Source organism: Dromiciops gliroides, chromosome 2, assembly GCF_019393635.1.
Source record: "Dromiciops gliroides isolate mDroGli1 chromosome 2, mDroGli1.pri, whole genome shotgun sequence".
In the NCBI taxonomy this organism is placed as follows: domain Eukaryota; kingdom Metazoa; phylum Chordata; class Mammalia; order Microbiotheria; family Microbiotheriidae; genus Dromiciops; species Dromiciops gliroides.
In genome coordinates this window covers 358060137-358077457 of record NC_057862.1, presented here as the reverse complement: position 1 = coordinate 358077457, position 17321 = coordinate 358060137, and the positions used below count along the sequence as shown (strand labels likewise).

The 17321-nt window shown below is 41.7% G+C and overlaps 1 protein-coding gene and 1 pseudogene across 1 annotated transcript in view; one reads left to right on the top strand and one right to left on the bottom strand.

The window, feature by feature from the left end:
- The window catches only part of MAML1 (mastermind like transcriptional coactivator 1), a 54138-nt gene that overhangs the window by 29485 nt on the left and 7332 nt on the right, over window positions 1–17321 (top strand). The window contains exons 2-4 of the mRNA XM_043984232.1: window positions 11511–12914; window positions 14713–14976; window positions 16706–16811. Coding sequence (XP_043840167.1) covers window positions 11511–12914; window positions 14713–14976; window positions 16706–16811 — 1774 coding nt within the window. The remainder of the gene's footprint in view (window positions 1–11510; window positions 12915–14712; window positions 14977–16705; window positions 16812–17321) is intronic.
- LOC122741121 lies at window positions 6519–7063 on the bottom strand (annotated as a pseudogene).

The following is a 17321-nucleotide window of genomic DNA, read 5'->3' as shown; positions in this document are numbered from 1 at the left end:
GTGCTCTATCCATTACGCCACTTAGCTGCCCCACTGTGATTACTTTTAAGACCTCACATTTCAGCACACTAAAAATCTAAATTATCCATTTGTCCATTGTGTGACGATTTTTATGTTATTGGTAATTATAATGAGCCCTTTTGAGTTTAGTAAAGCCAAAAATCCCCCCCTTTTTTTTTCTAACAGGTCAAAAAAATAGCTTTTCCCTTCTTAAGTTTTACAGCTATTCAGGAAATGATGTTAGATCAGAATAGGCTAGATGTCTACCTTTGGAACAAAATTTTTTAAACCACATACAGCGTTAATGGCTCTTTGAAGACTATTTTATGGTCTGGGGCTTTGTTGTTGTTTTTTAATCTTGTTTTTCCAGTAACACTTGATCTTGTTATTTGTCCTTCATTCTCAAGGAAGACTGTGACAGTGGGGTGATGTCATGACTTGCAGTGAATTGGATTTAAGTGAGGCTGTGCAAAGTCACCAACCTCACTCTCTCCTCCAGAGCCATCTGGAAATATCAGGATGACTGGAGATGGCCCCAGATGTTTAAGGCAGTTGGGATTAAGTGATTTGCCCAGGGTCACATAGCTAGTAAGTGTCTGAGGTGAGATTTGAACCCTGAAGATGGGTCCTCCCATCTTCAGGGCCAGTGCTCTATCCACTGTACCACCTAGCTGCCCTTTTCCTATTGCCAGCTACCAGCTGGACATTTCCTTTTGGTTGTTGCCTCAAATACAAGTTATGCCAAACAGTTCTTTTAGCTTCCCTGTCTTTGGCAGTGTTTTCACTATGTACTACCACATCACCCAGGCTTCAAACCCTGGAATTCCCTTGGAGTCTCCCTCCCAGTTGGAAGGACTTCAGAGGCCCTCAAAGTAACAGTCTAGCCCCCAACATTGCTATTCGTGACTCTCAGTTTAAGAAGCTTTGCTTTTGGCAACAAATAGCATATATAACCGGACTGCCCAATACCTTCCTTATTTGTGCACAGCAGTTAGTCTCCTATTGTCTTAACTATAGTCTTTCTGGTATTGTGACATGGGGGTCTTGGCCCTTATGGCTCACCACCCTTCATCCTCTCCACCATCACCCCCAATTTGGATGAAGTTTGTACTGCCCCAAACTACCTTGTCTACAATAGACACTCCATAAATATTTGTTGTTTGAAAGACGGTACTTAAGGTTCTATAAATCCCCATTTACATTTCTATTCTAGAGATTTCTGTGGTATGGGTGAACGGAGTGGATGAGCATTCCTATTAGGAAGTAGTTGTTGCTCTGGAACCTTCCAAAGCCTATCTAACTCTGTTTGCATGTGGTTGTTGAGGGAGTGGTGTCTTATAATGGTAAGGGCAAAGGAGGATTCTGTTTCTAATCCTGGCCTAGCGGCTGACTCATTATGTTACTTCAGGCAAGTTCCTTAGGTTTCAGTCATCTCTTGGAAAATGGAATACACAGCTACAGACTTGCTGACAATCAGCAAGGTTTATTAAGCCAGGTTTTCTTCAGCAAATTTTTTACTTTAAAAAGAAGGGCAAGAGAAAGAATTTGCAAAATAAGAAAGGTCTAGACGTAGAAAGATATGTTCTTGTATTTCTCTGTAAGCAATCAGTTTGGTGGAGTTTTGCCTGCCCCTAGAATTCTTAGACAATGAGTTGAAAAAAGAAGCTCCTGGTTTTGGAGACCTTGGAAAGGAGGCTGTATTCAAAAGTCTAGCCCTTCTGTCTCCTCCCCACTAGGTGGCAGTAGCAAACAGGAGAACCAAAAATTGAAATTAGGCAACTTTCTCTCCGTGTTCAGGAGTAGAATATACCTTAAGTCTTCTGGAATTGGATTTCAAAATCACAGACAAATAGGTCCAACCTATACCTGAACAAAAATCAATGCTCACCTGGCCTTTGCTAACAGAAAATATTTACATTTTTGGATAGCTCTAATTATGTGACCCTAGGCAAGTAACTAACACTGTTTGCCTCAGTTTACTCATCTGTAAAATGGGTCAGAAAAGGAAATGCCAAACCATCCAAGAATCTTTGCCAAGAAAACCCCAAATGGCTTCACAAAGAGTCAGGAACAACTGAAAAACAACTGAACCACAAATAGCTCTAATGCCTAGGAGGTTTTTACTTACTTCAAACCTAAAATTAAATTTGCCTCTTTGCAACTTCTAACCATTGGGTAGGAGGCATGTAGCAGAGCAAATCTTATCCCTCTTCCAGGAGGCAGTTCTTCTAAGTGTTCAATAGGTTATACATCTCTACTTCCTTCAGCCAATAGATCCTCCTGACATGATCTTAGGGCAGCTTACCATCCTAGTTCCTTAAAAACTCCCATCTCTCAGTTCTGGGCATTCTCTGGCTGTCCCTTAAAGTCCCAACTAAAATCCCACCTTCTACAGGAAGCTTTCCCCAATCCCTCTTAATTCCAGTGCTTTCCCTCTTTAATCATTTCCTATTTATCCTGTAGATAGTTTGCTTTGTATATATTTGTTTGTCTATTGTCTCCCCCAGGGGGCAGTGGATGAAGTATCAGCCCCGGATTCAGGAGGACCTGAGTTCAAATATGACCTCAGACACTTGGCACTTACTAGCTGTGTGGCCTTATTAGGCAAGTCACTTAACGCTCATTGCCCCGCCCCCAAAAAAATATGCCTGGCACATTGTTGTTGTTCATTCATGTCCAACTCTTCATGACTCCATGGATCCTAGCACACCAGTACTATCCATGGGGTTTTCTTGGCAGGGAGCAACTGGAATGGTTTGCCCTGTTCATCTACAGTGGATTAAGGCAAACAGTAACATTAAGTGACTTGAGCAGGGTCATACAGCAGGTAAGTGTCTGAGGATATATTTGAACTCAGGTCTTCCTGAATCCAGGCCTAGCACTCTATCCACTGAGCCACCTAGTTGCCCCTTGCACACAGTAGATACTTAATAAATGTTTATTGAATGAATAAATGAACAGTTGCCTTCCTCAGGATATTCATAAATATATCAACATTATTATAAAACTGTGGCACCCAGAATTGAACGCAGTAATCCTAAATGTGATTTGACCCCAGAGTATTAGGAGACTTTCACTCTGTGATTTAAGCAGCCATACATCCTATCTCTCTATTCGGCCTGAGATTTAGGTATTTTTGGCAGCCACGTCACACTGTTGATTCATGTTGAGCTTTTGGCTAAATGTGAATCCAGCTAAAATTGATATATCTTTTTGAGCTGAATTACTCTCTAGCCATGCTTCCCTTGTCTTAGGTTTTTTGTTTTTGGTTTTGGGTTTTAACCTAAGTGACATATTTGAAATAATCAACAATGAGGACACTAAAACTAAGGTAGATTAAGAAAGCCTGAGGGCAGCTGGGTGGCACAGTTGGATAAAGCACTGGCCCTGGAGTCAGGAGGACCTGAGTTCAAATCAGACCTCAGACACTTAACACTTACTAGCTGTGTGACCCTGGGCAAGTCACTTAACCCCGAATTGCCTCACACACACCCCCCCCAAAAAAAAAAAAAGAAAGAAAGAAAGCCTTCCTCCAGAAGGTGGAATTTTAGCTAAGACTTAAAGGAAACCAGGAGGTGGAGATCATAGGGAAAGAGACCCTGGTGTGAACAGTAGCCAGTGGAAATACCAAAAGGGGAAGTGTCTTGTGCCAGGAGCGGGAAGGGCTTTGGCCACCAAATAGTTTGACCCTGGAGATGACAGGGAGCCACTAGAATTTATTGAGTAGAGGAGGAACAGAGAGAGTGGGGCAGTCTACTGAAGAAGACAGGTTAGAATAGAATCAAGAGGTATTTGCCTTGGCAAAGAGAAGGGCCACTTCATTATGTGAGATGGGGTGAAGGAGAAAACCTAGATGATGTGAAATGAGGAGACAAAAAGAGGGAGTTCTCAGTGAATGGCCTCAGGTTTTTCAATAAAATGTAAGGCAGAGAAAGTTCTCAGCTAAAGTTGGGGGCAAGGAAAGCCGTGGGAAGTTTAAGGAGAGAAGAAAAGATTTAGAAGAGCTGCTGCAGTGAGTGGGATGGTGAGCTAATTAGCACTGAGGGCCCACTTGAGATGACTAAAACATAAATTTGTAGTAGACCACTTCTGTGGGAGTGATTCAAGACTGAGGCCTTTTTTCAAGGCAAGTGCATTATAAGAGAGAGGGCAAGAGACAAAATGGGGAAAAGAATGAGGAGGAATCAGCCTTTATTAAACACCTACTTGGGGGCAACTAGGTGGTGCAGTGGATAAAACACCAACCCTGGATTTGAGAGGACCTGAGTTCAAATGCAGCCTCAGACACTTGACACTTACTAGCTGTGTGACCCAGGGCAAGTCATTTAACCCCCGTTGCCCCCTGAAAACAAAAACAAACACTACTATAGGAGGTACTGTTCTAAGCACTTAAAAAATATTACCTCATTTGATCCTCATAACAACCCTATGAGAGAGAAAGGGAAAAGAGCGTAGCCAGTTCAGGGGTGATATGCATGGTATGGACAAAGAACAGAGTTTGGAGTTGCAAGGCAGAGGGAAAAGTAGAATGACAAGAGGTTGTGATCAGAATTTCAGAGTTCATAAACATGGAAATGAAGTGTCTTTGTATGTGATAATACATTCAAGGGTATGATGTCTTTGTGGCTGAGGTGGAGTGGAGGAGTAGGCGATAGGAAATGAGTAAGTTGAGGAACTGTGACATTACAGTGTTTGCAGGAGTATCAGTATGTATGTTGAAGTCCCCTAGTATGAGGACAGGAGTTGTGGAAGAAAGACTGAGTAAGCCAAGCATTGAATTCATTGAGCAGAGAATGGGGAGTGTCCTGGAAGTCTGTAGACAATAGTTACCAGAATTTTGAGAAATCCAGTTTGACAGTAGCCTCTGCAGAGGAGAATATGAGATAAGGTGCTAGATTATACCAGACAAACAAGTTTGAACTTTACTTGGTATTTTATTTCTTAGTCCAGATATGTGATTTCATAAGGGCAAAAAAATCCCTCTACTGGTACAGATTGGTTGCTATTTTGTAACATAGAGTCTTGGAGAGATTGAAGTAAAGAAACTGAAACAAAAATTGACTTTTGAAAGTTGGAGAACCTGCTATCATTTTTTACTTGTTTATAATATCTTTTAAAAGATATTTTATTTTTTCCCAATTACATGTAAAATAAAAAAAATTCTCTTCCTCCCTGCCTTTCCTATTCCCTCCTTGAGAAGGCAAATAATTTGATATGTTATAAATGTGCAATCATGCAAAACACATTTCCATATTAGTCATGTTATGAAAAAAACCACAGACCAAACTACACACACACACACACACACACACACACACACACACACACACACACACACACACACAGTGAAAAATAGTATGCATTGATCTGCATTCACACTCCTATCAGTTCTCTCTCTGGAAAGGGATAGCATTTTCCATCATAAATCCTTTGGAATTGTCTTGGATTGTGGTATTGCTGAGAAGAGCAAAGTCAATCACAGTTGATAATCATGCAGTGTTGATGTTACTATATACAGTGTTCTTCTGGTTCTGCTCATTTCACTTTGAATCAGTTCGTGTAAGTCTTTTCAGGTTTTCTGAAAGCATTCTGCTCATTTTTTTTTTCACTTTAGACTTTTTTTTTTTTTTTTAGTGAGGCAATTGGGGTTAAGTGACTTGCCCAGGGTCACACAGCTAGTAAGTGTTAAGTGTCTGAGGCCGGATTTGAACTCAGGTACTCCTGAATCCAGGGCCGGTGCTTTATCCACTGCGCCACCTAGCCGCCCCCCACTTTAGACTTTTATTGTATTGCACTAAGGAACAGCAGGGTAGTTACACAATGTTCTCTCTCAGTTTCTGTTCTGAGCATCTAAGGTATAACTTGCAAGTCCTTATGAATATCTTTTATCACTAGATTGTAACAATAATTAGAATATTGAATTTCTTACTAAGTGCTACAAATTAAAACATTTAAAATAACTTTAAATGCATTCCAAGATAATTTAGAATATATTCTTAATAGGTTCCCTTATGCTTATATTAATTTTATGGAACTATTATGGGAAATTCCTAGGTCATACAATATATAGGGCTAATATCCAAATGTTAAGAAAAAAATCCCACCATCCTTACTTCTGCAAATCCATCCATGTAATCTTCTACATGATATAGGAAGAAACCTGTGAGGCTTCCCACAAGGTCACATATACAAAATTTTCAGTCCTTCAAAAGCACTTGATCTCTATAGCAAATTTAAAATCACTCAGTATTTCAATAAAACCAAAATAAGCTTCTACAAAGTCTTGTAAACAAAAACTTTCCAACAGACTTAGCAGAGTCAGTAATTAATACAATTATTCAGAAAATTATGGCTGTTCCTAGGGAGTACAAGTTCAAACCTGTCAATACCAGAGGTCATCTTTTTAGATTCATTTATACGTAATTCATTTAATTTCTTTGTCTAAACATAATATATAAAGACAGTCTTTCCACAAATCAAAAACACGGAAACATTTTTTAAATAAGGAGTCTTTTTTTTTTTTTTAAGTAACTGATCATATTCCATAAGCTAATCTTGGAAACAGGTTCTTGCTGGATAGAATCCTTTCACTTTGTGGCTTTTGCATGCACTTAACTGGACTGAGTCTGTTGTATATCATCTTAAGAGCTCACCAAAACATAAATCATGCCATACAGATAGTAAAAAAAAATGACAGCGGGTAAAAAGCTAATTTGCACCACCCTTCTTTCTGACAGTATGCTAAAATATCTACATTCATGATGGTTGTAGGATCATAGAGTCCTGGTCCACTCATCTACTCATATACCTCCAAATATGATATGCCAAGAGTGGCATATTGAGACCCTGTGTAAGCCACTTTGCTGCACAGAGAAACATGGCATAGAAGAAAGCGGGGATGAGATATTCTCAAAATACAAGAGGATTGAGTGTATTACATTGGTTTATAGGATTCTTATAATCTGTCTTCAGTTCATCAAATGCTGTAATGTGCCAGATGGCAAAGAAGATGAGCGCGGCGGTGAGCAGCAGTGCCAGCATGTAGCAGAAGGCAGCGAACGTGAACACCGTGGTTCAGCGGAAAGAGGAATACTGCTCCTCATTTCTTATAGTATAATATTATTCTATCATAATCATATCCCACAACTTATTCAGTCATTCCCCTATTGATGGCCATCCCCTCAATTTCCAATTCTTTGCCACCAGAAAAGAGCTGCTATAAATATTTGTGTACATATGTCATTTTCCTTTTCCTTTGATCTCTTTGGGATACAGACCCAGTAGTGGTATTGCTAGGTTAGAGGGTACATATAGTTTGATAGCCCTTTGGGCATAGTTCCAAATTGCTTTCCCAGAATGATTGGATTAGTTCACAACTCTACCAACAGTGTATTAGTGTCTCTGTTTTTACATATCCCCTGCAACATTTTCCATTTTCCTTTTCTGTCACATTAGTCAATTTGATAGGTGTGAGGCGGTACCTCAGTTATCTTAATTTGTATTTCTCTGGTAGTGAAGCATTTTTAATATGACTATAGATAACTTTAATATCTTTGTCTAAAAACTACTTGTCCATATCCTTTGACCATTTCTCAGTTGGGGAATGGTTTGCATTCTTATAAACTTGACAGTCTTCTATATGTTTGAGAAATGAGGCCTTTATCAGAGACACTTGCTGTAAAGCATTTTCACAGTTATGATTATTGTGATTTCCCTCCATCCTATTTTTCTTCGTGTTTGTTTATCCTACTCTTTTGCAAGGCAATGAGGGTTAAGTGACTTGCCCAGGGTCACACAGCTAGTACATGTCAAGTGTCTGAGGCCGGATTTGAACTCACGTCCTCCTGAATCCAGGGCCAGTGCTTTATCCAATTCGCCACCTAGCTGCCCCCTAGTTCGATAATTCTTAAAGTATCTCTCTCTATGTTTTCCAGGTCATTTGTTTTTCCAATGAGATAGTTCACTTTTTCTTCTTTTGATTTTGTTTGATTGCCTTGTGGAGTCATTAGCTTTTACTTATCCAATTGTGGTTTTTAAGGAATTATTTTCTTCTGTGAGCTTTTGTATCTCATTTTCCATTTAGCCAATTCTAGGAGTTCTTTTCTTCAGTGAATTTTTGTGCCTCTTTTACCATTTGGCCTATTCTGGTTTTTAAGGTGCTGTTTTCTTCATTAATTTTTGTGCCTTCTTTATCAAGCTGTTGGCTTTTTTCATTGTTTTCTATGAGTAACCACAAGCACTCTTTTCCTCCCTGGAACTATGACCAGCACCTTCCCCACCCCCCACCCCTTCCCTGCAGCCCCAAGCTCTCATGTGCTAGTGTTCTTCCTTGCCCTTGGACTGTAACCCAGATCCACATATGAGCAGTGCAACAGAGTTTTGTACCCAGTGCCAACAAAGGGTCCCCTCCTTACCATCTGTGGACTGAGAGCTCCAAAAGCTACCACCACCCATTCAGTCACCTCTGAGGCCTGTTGTTTGCTTGCTGCTACAGCCTGCACTGGACTACACTCCACTCTCACCCTAATGCTACACACCTTTCCTGATGACCTAGGTTGTTTGGGGTTGGAAAATTGTTTATTACATTTTGTGGCTTCTGCTGCTCCAAAATTTGTTTTTGAGGCATTATTTTAAAGTTATTTGAAGGGAGAGTTTCAGCAAGTCCCTGCCTTTCTCCTTCCATCTTGGCTTTGCCCCCATTGTTTAGAATATCTTTTTTTTTTTTTTTTTTGGTGCAATTAGGGTTCAGTGACTTGCCTAGGGTCACACAGCTAGTAAGTGTTAAGTGTCTGAATCCGGATTTGAACTCAGGTACTCCTGAATCCAGAGCCGGTGCTCTATCTGCTGCGCCACCTAACTGCCTCTAGGCTGGGCCAGTTAGCTTAAATAGTTAGATTATCGAGCAAATCCATGTATAAACTACTGGGTTTCACTGCATCCCCCAAACAGCCTTGACTTTTAATTCCAGGCATCAATCCTGAAAGTGCTAGCAGTGTGATGGGCAAGAATTTGTGTGTGGATCAACATAAACTGTGGAAGATCAGTTGAATTTCAGGAATGCCTAGTGTGGAAATTTAACTTCTATCTTCTGGGTCTTTTGTGAAAGATTGCAGTTTTTATCATGAGATGCCTTAATTTTATGCCTCTGGCATTATTTGAAATGGCAGCTTGAACCTTATTTGTTCTCTTTACTCATGGTACACTCCTTATTTTCCCAAACCAGAAGTTGAGTCAAGGTTATGGGGGAATATTGAAGTAGTCATTTGTTTTTGTTTTGTTTTGGGGCGGGGCAGGGCAGTGAGGGTTAACTGACTTGCACAGGGTCACACAGCCAGTAAGTGTCAAGTGTCTGAGGCCGGATTAGAATTTAGGACCTCCTGAGTCCAGAGCAGGCTCTTCATCCACTGCGCCACCTAGCTGCCCCCAAAGTAGTCATTTTTTTCTAGTTTTCTCTATATTTGCAATTCTGTCTCACATTTTAACAGGGATTTTCATTAGAGTTGTACATTCATATCCTATAGCACTTTTTCAAGGTCCTTTATATCTGTTCATTATCTTCATAGCAATCTTGTAAAGACAGGTTGATTATTAAGACAAGGTTCCATTTTGTTCATATATATATCTTTACCAGTTTTTTCTCTCATTCCTTTTTCTGGGTTCCTGAACACATGTTGTTACGGTCAGCACCTCTAACTATATTGTTGTTGTTGTTTGTCTTTTGTTTTTGAAGAGGACTGTGACATCAAGGTAATGTCATGACTTGCACTGAATTGGATTTAACTAAGGGAGGGCTGTGCAAGGTCACCAACCTCACTCTCTTCTCCAGAGTCATCTGGGTCCAGTGGCAAGATAGACATCAAGATAGCCGAAGATGACCCTGCATGCTTAAGGCAGTCGATGTTAAGTGACTTGCCCAGGGTCACATAGGTAGTAAGTGTCTGAAGTATGATTTGAACATAGGTCCTTCCAACTTCAGGGCCAGTGTTCTATCCATTGTGCTACCTAGCAGCCCCTACATCTGACTAGAATGCCTTTCCCAGCTATCTCTCCCTATAGAAATCCACCTTCAAGGTTGAGCTTATATCCTACCTTCTTCATGAGCCCTTCCCCAGTCACCCCAACCTACATGGATCTGTCACTCTTCAAGACTCCATCCCAGTTAGTACTTAGCTTATACTAGTACTCACTCATGTGGCATTTAAGCTAAACTTGTTAAATGAAGCCCAAAGCTTCCTGTGGCCTAGCTGAGTCAGGAGGTGTTACCAGCAGATCTGGCCCATAACCATGTAGGTACTTCATCACAGAGGAAGAAATATGTCCTACTTCCATAAAAGGCTGAAGCTTCAAGGAGGTTGTTTGAGTCAGACAAATATTTAAACTATACTCACTGTATCTTGCCTCTTGATCCGATAGTGACTTCACCCTTGAATTTGTTTCTACATCTGGCTTCCTGCTTCCTTATAAATCTTAGACCCAGGGGACATTGGACTTCACCCTGGGGTGTCTACTGGTCTGTGTTCACTTGAACCCTTATTCAGACCTCTCTACTCCACTCTTCCTTCAAGTGGGAATTGCCCCAACTTGGGTGGGATAGCTCTCCCTCCACCTAGACAAAAGGAGCTTCATAAATAATTATTGTGAATGTTAGAGAACAACTAATTGGGGAAACAGCCCATCTGCTCAGGAAGCAGTTGAGTAACACTACAAGGCAATGTGACTAAATGTTAAATTCTTGGGGCAGACATGTTTTTATTTGGTTTGGGTTTTTTGCTTCTCCCCCCCCCTCCCCAGGGTTAAGTGACTTGCCCAGGGTCACACAGCTAGTAAGTGTCAAGTGTCTGAGACTGGATTTCAACTCAGGTCCTCCTGAATCCAGGGCCAGTGCTTTATCCACTGCACCACCTAGCTGCCCCCCAGACATGGTGTTTCAAAGGAAAGAAAGATCCTAATGGACTAGGGTCTGGTGGGGGCGTGATTTATGTTGTTTTGTTTTGCTTTTTAGTTTTGGTGAGGCAATTGGGGTTGAGTGACTTGCCTAGGGTCACACAGCTAGTAAGTATTAAGTGTCTGAGGTCATATTTGAACTCGGGTCCTCCTGAATCCAGGGCCGGTGCTCTATCCACTGCACCACCTAGCTGCCCCTGGGGTATGATTTAAAGGAGGAGATATAAGACTTGAACTAGGCCATGAAAGATGGGGATAGGTTTTGAAGAAGAGGGGTAAATGTGGCTTGGGGGAAGAGGAATAGTGAGCAGACTAGCCTAGATGGAGTACAAAGGGCCCAACTGGAAGGGAAGAAATGGGATTAGGATAGTTCAGAAATGTAAATTTTGTTAGTTTGACACTTAGGATCAGCACCTAGCAATATAATCATTCATATTAATACTGATGTTCATTAATGGGAGAAAAAATGTAGCTGCTTTGCTGAATTATTAGCAAAAACAGGAGGTTTTTTTAACAGCACAAGGTGTTAATAAATATGTAACTCACTTATTTAAAATCTCTTTCAGCAACTCCATGAATCGGTGAAGAGGAATAGGGATAGTGCTGGCTCCCCTCAGAATGGAGATCAACAGAATGGGTATGGAGAAATGTTTTCCGTACACAAGAAACCCCGCCATGACGATACTCTGGGGGTTAATGTGTCTTCAAATGGAATGCCTCCGTTGTCCCCACTGCATCAGCTTGACAAGTCATCTGGAGGAGATGCCTTACAGCCCAATGGAAAACATTCACTGGGACTAGATGCCATCAACAAAAAATGTCTCCCAGATTCTAACCTACATTCAAATGGCAGCAGTAATGCAACTGATTCGTTTCAAATGAGTTTGAATAAAGAACTGAAACAAGAGCCTGTAGATGATCTTCCTTGTATGATCTCTGGAGCAGGTGGTTCTATGTCTCAGAACAACTTAATGCCTGACCTGAACCTTAATGAGCAGGAGTGGAAGGAGCTCATTGATGAACTCAATAGATCAGTGCCTGATGAAGACATGAAGGATCTATTTAATGAAGATTTTGAGGAGAAAAAGGACACAGACACCTCAAGTTCAGCTACACAAACCCCATTGCCACAAGACATCAATATTAAGACTGAATTTTCGCCAGCAACCTTTGAGCAGGAACAGTTAGGATCTCCACAAGTAAGATCCACATCTTCAGGGCAGACCTTTATCGGGTCATCCTCTGTGGCTGTGAGTACAGCCTCTCCAGTTGTAGGCGGCTCTCAGACTGGGTTCCAGGCTTCTAGTCAGCCTGGGGCTGAAACTCCCAACCCAACCATGATGCAGGCATCAAACCAGCCTCAGAATGTACAGAGGCCTCTAGCCAATGTCTTGTTATCCGGTCAGAGCTCTGGAGGGAGCAAAGAAATGTCCTCTGCCCACCAGCTTCAGCAGATAGCTGCCAAGCAGAAGAGAGATCAGATGCTTCAAAACCAACAGCAAACTCAGCAGGTTCACCAGCCTGGGCAAATGACCAACTGGCCACAGTCTGCTCCTTCTCATAGTCCACTAGCTGTCCCCTACTCTGTGGAGAACCCAACTAGCCCTTCAGTTTACCAGCAAGATTTCAGTAACCAGAAACTCATGATGTCCAGCATGGCCAATAAGAGTTCTCCTAGAACTGGAGCTAATTACCTCCCTCCGAGCCACGTGGGCCTGCTGTCTCACCAGCCCAGCACCTTGAACCAGAACTCTGTGGCTGGCCAAGGGGCTATGCTTGACTATGGCAACACCAAACCTCTTTCCCATTACAAAGCCGATTGTGGACAAGTTTCTGGCCAAAATAAGGCACCCATGTTGGCCTATCTGCCACAGCAGCTGCCTCATATGAACGAAGAACAAAATGCATTGTTTATGTTGAAAGCGAAGCCTGGAAATATTCCCTACAGACCACTGGTTCCTCAGAGCCAGGTAAACACATTTGGATTTCTGTTCCTGTGTAGTAGGATAAACTATTAAAGGAAATAGTGGGAAAGTGGGGGCTTCTAAGGAAGCTGTCAGAATAAAAGGAAGGGGCAAGTGCTATTTATTACATCCTGAAAACATGTCTGAGTTAAAGAAAATCCAAAATATGAAAATCCCAACTTTCCAAAAAACAGATCAATTAGAGAGTGATGCCTTAGCTTTTAGAAATACAGCTCCTTTCAGGAGCAAGCTTCCTAGTATATTTAAAATAGGATTCAGCTTGCACAAGTTGGCCGTACCCATTTCAAAAACGTAACTGTTGTGTCACCTCATTGGTGTTTCACATGTTCTGTGGTTTTGACTTCAGTCCTTGTGGCTCTTTAGTGAAATTGGTCAATGCTAACTTGCCTTCTTAATTGCTTCATTTTATCCTAGCGTTTCTGCATCTCTGGGCACACCATCCCTGATTTTTTAGTAAACACAAACATTTTCAGGTTTTCCCTACCTGAAGAGCTTTTCCTGTGGCACATGTGAAATGGGTTTATTTTGTACCATCCCTGCCTGTCCTGATTTAGCAGGACCTAGGAAAGAGAGAAACAAGTGTCATGGAATCATCACGTTCATTTTTAACTTGACATGTATTATTTACTTAATTATTTGCTAGTTTTAAATTTTTAAATTCTCTTTTTCTGGTTTGCCCTAGCCTAAGTGTTAGATTCTAAGAAACAGAGAATGTAATATTACCCAACATATAGACACACTCTTCATAGAGCATTTTGTATGAAAATAAAATTAATATATTGATAAAATTAAGTCAAGACTCAATTGGACAATTGAGGCACAATGGAGAGAGCACTGGCCCTGGAGTCAGGAGAACCTGAGTTCAAATCCGGCCTCAGATACTTGACACTTACTAGCTGTGTGACCCTGGTCAAGTCACTTAACCCTCATTGCCCTGCAAGAAAGAAAGGAAGATATAGATAGATGGATAGATATCTATAAAATAATTTTTTAAAAATCTAGCCTGAGATACTACTCTGGACAAGTCACTTAAGCTCTCTTTGATTCATTTTCCCTAACTATAACATGAGTATAATAGCAGCATTGTGAGAACTGAGGATCAAATGAGATAATATTTGTAAAAAGCATTTAGTACAGTGCCTAACACATAACAGGCACTATATAAATGTTTGTCCTTTCCCCATCTCCTGAGATGGTTGAAAGACCTTAAAAAGCAAATAGACTAGGATTGGGGAGGGGGGGGCCAAAGGGCAATGAGGGTTAAGTGACTTGCCCGGGGTCACACAGCTAGTAAGGGTCAAGTGTCTGAGGCCGGATTTGAACTCAGGTCCTCCTGAATCCAAGGCCGGTGCTTTATCCACTGCACCATCTAGCTGCCCTACAAAACTTATTTTAAGCAGTAGCTTAAAAACTCCCATTTTCCTGCTCACCTTCAACATTCATTTTGTTTGCAGTCCAAGATGTTACAGAAAATTCCCATTAAAGAATACTCAGTGCAAATCCACTACCAACATGACACTTTTATTGACATATTTATGGTCAGCTATTGAAAACTTGCTCTGTAGTACCTGATAATAGAAGCGTCCAATAATGCAAATGCTTTTAACCACTTGGTTTTTAAAAAGCAGCCTTTACAATCACTCATTCAGTAACTTGGGAACCAAGTCTTCTTCCTTCCCAATACCAAGGGTGCTTGTATTTGATTGAAGGTCATCTGTTTTGAACAGAATTTCTAGATTCTGCAGTATCCCTGACTAACTTGTAAGCTACATCTGTTTGGCAGGACCAGACCCCTTCTAATGTTCCTCGTGTCCCAGTATCTGTGCCAGCATCGAGCGTTGGCACCCAGCCACCAGCTGTATCCATGGCAAGTACCCATGGCACTGCTGCCTATCTCAACACCCAGCAGCAAGCAGCAGCAATGAAGCAGCACCAGCTGTTGCTAGACCAGCAGAAGCAGAGGGAACAGCAACAGAAGCAGTTGCAGCAACAGCAGCAGCAGCATTTCCTGATAGGGCAGAGACAGCAGCAGCTTCTGGCTGAGCAGGTAAATAAATAAGAGGGACAATACTAGAACTCTCTGACTTAGGCCCCCCAGATTTACCTTCAAAGTCAGGGCCAAATAGTGACCGTTCCAAGTGTGTTTGGTGGTGGTCTTGGGCAGCTTTGTACGTCAGAGATCATTGTGTCTTGGATTTAAAGCTGCCATGGTCAAATCTGTCATTTCCTTAACTGAATTTCCTGCTCTTACTCTCTAAGCCAACACATGGACTCTATGGAAGTGGTAGCTTGTGTCATACTATATATAATCAACCACCTTGTCCTTGTTTTCCTGTAGGCCTTTTGTAAGTCCCAGACACTCTGAATGGAGTAAAACTAGGCCGCCTGAACCAGACAGTTGGTGTCCTCCCATTCTCCCACTCCCACATCTCTTCCCCCCACCCCCCCAGCCAAATGAGGCAATTGGGGTTAAGTGACTTACCCAGGGTCACACAGCTAGTAAGTGTCAAGTGTCTGAGGCCAGATTTAAACTTGGGTTCTCCTGACTCCAGGCCCGATGCTTTATCCTCTGTGCCACCCACCTGCCCCCCCCCCACACACACACACATCTTGATAGTCCCTATGGTCATCCACTATACTTGGGCTGTGTAAGTGGGCTTTTTTTTTTTCCCAAGGATCTTGAATATAACACTTAAGACATTTAAGTGGAACTAAATGTCCTTTTTTTTAAGAAGAATTCAACTTTTCTGATTATTCAGTCATTCAATCAAAAAGCGTTTATCATTAGGACTGTGTTAGAAGGGGAAAGTACAAAGAATGAAACAATGCTAAGGTGGGGAGCCACAGGTACATAGCACAAATATAAAGTGAATAAATGCAAATATATGCAGAGTAGTCAAATGCTAGGTAGTTTGAAAGGGAAGACACCAGAAGTTGGGTAGGATCAGGAAAGGTGTTAGGTAGAAAGAAGATGGCATTTAAACTGTGTCTTAAAGGAAGAAGGGGATCTTATGAGGAGGAAGCAGAAAGAGTGGATCCCAAGTATGAGGGAGAGCCATTGCAAAGGCTTGGGGACAAGAGATGGGGGGCGGAGTGTAAGGAACAGAGAGAATGCCAGTTGGGCCGAATCAAAGACTCCTAAGTGGTTGATAATAATATCTAATGAGACAAGAAAGTTAGGTCGGATCAGGTTGTAGAGAACTGGGAAAGCTAAGCAAAGGAGTTTGTGTTTTAATCTAGGAGCGATGGGGAGTCTATGGTTGTGATTAAATAGCCAGGCTTTAGCAGCCTTCACTTGCTGCAGCAATTCCAGACTTGGGTTTTCCAAGGTGTTAAGTGGTACTCACACTACTACCGTTGACTTTTCTTTTTAAAGTTCTGTCTGCCTGGTCTTTGACTTGCTGCTCCCCAAATACACCTTCCTTTCTACTTTTAAAAGGAAGCTGCTGGGGGCAGCTAGGTGGTGCAGTGAATTAGAGCACTGGCCCTGGATTCAGGAGGACCTGAGTTCAAATTCAGCCTCACTCAGACACTTGACACTTACTAGCTGTGTGACCCTGGGCAAGTCACTTAACCCTCATTGCCCCGCAAAAGACAAAAAAAAAAAGAAAAGGAAGCTGCTGCCTACAGCTGACATAAAAGTGAAGGGAGTAGATCTTTGTTCTATGACCAAAGTAGCCCAGAGCTTCTAGTCTGAAAGAACCCAGGGAATGTTCAGTTTTTTCTTGTTTTTCCCCTGCCTGATTCTGTTTGTTGTCGTTTTTCTTCTTTCCTAGGAGAAGCAACGTCAGGAACAACAGTTTCAAAGACACCTGACCCGACCACCACCTCAATACCAAGAGCAAAACCAGACCACTTACCAGCAGGTTGGACAATATACAGGTAAAAAGAGACTTCATATTGTTAATAAAAACAAGTTGTGTGTTGGATATGTTCATTTCTTCATAAGATCATAAATCTAGAGTTGGCAGAAACCTCAAGAGGCTATATATTTAAACTATTTACAAATGAGGGAATTGAGGCCCATGGATGTTAAGTGACTTGCCCAAAATCATGTGGATAGTAAGCATCAGATGTGGAGTTTGAACCCAAACTCCTGATAGTGTCATGGTACAGTGGAAAGGGCACTGACTCTGGAGTCAGAGCTCCTAGGTCCCAATCTCACCCTGGATACTTACTACTCATGTGACCCTTAAGCTGTGTGCCTCAGTTTCCTCATCTGTAAAATGAGACAGTTGAACTGGATGACCTGAGGTCCTTTCTGGCTCTAGACCCATAATCTTAGGGTTCTCTGACCCCAGAGCCCGTGCTTTTCCTTCTGTTGAGACCTTTTGTGGATCTCCTAGGACACCACTGTGACCATTTCTCTTCTTTACATAAAAACTTTCAGTG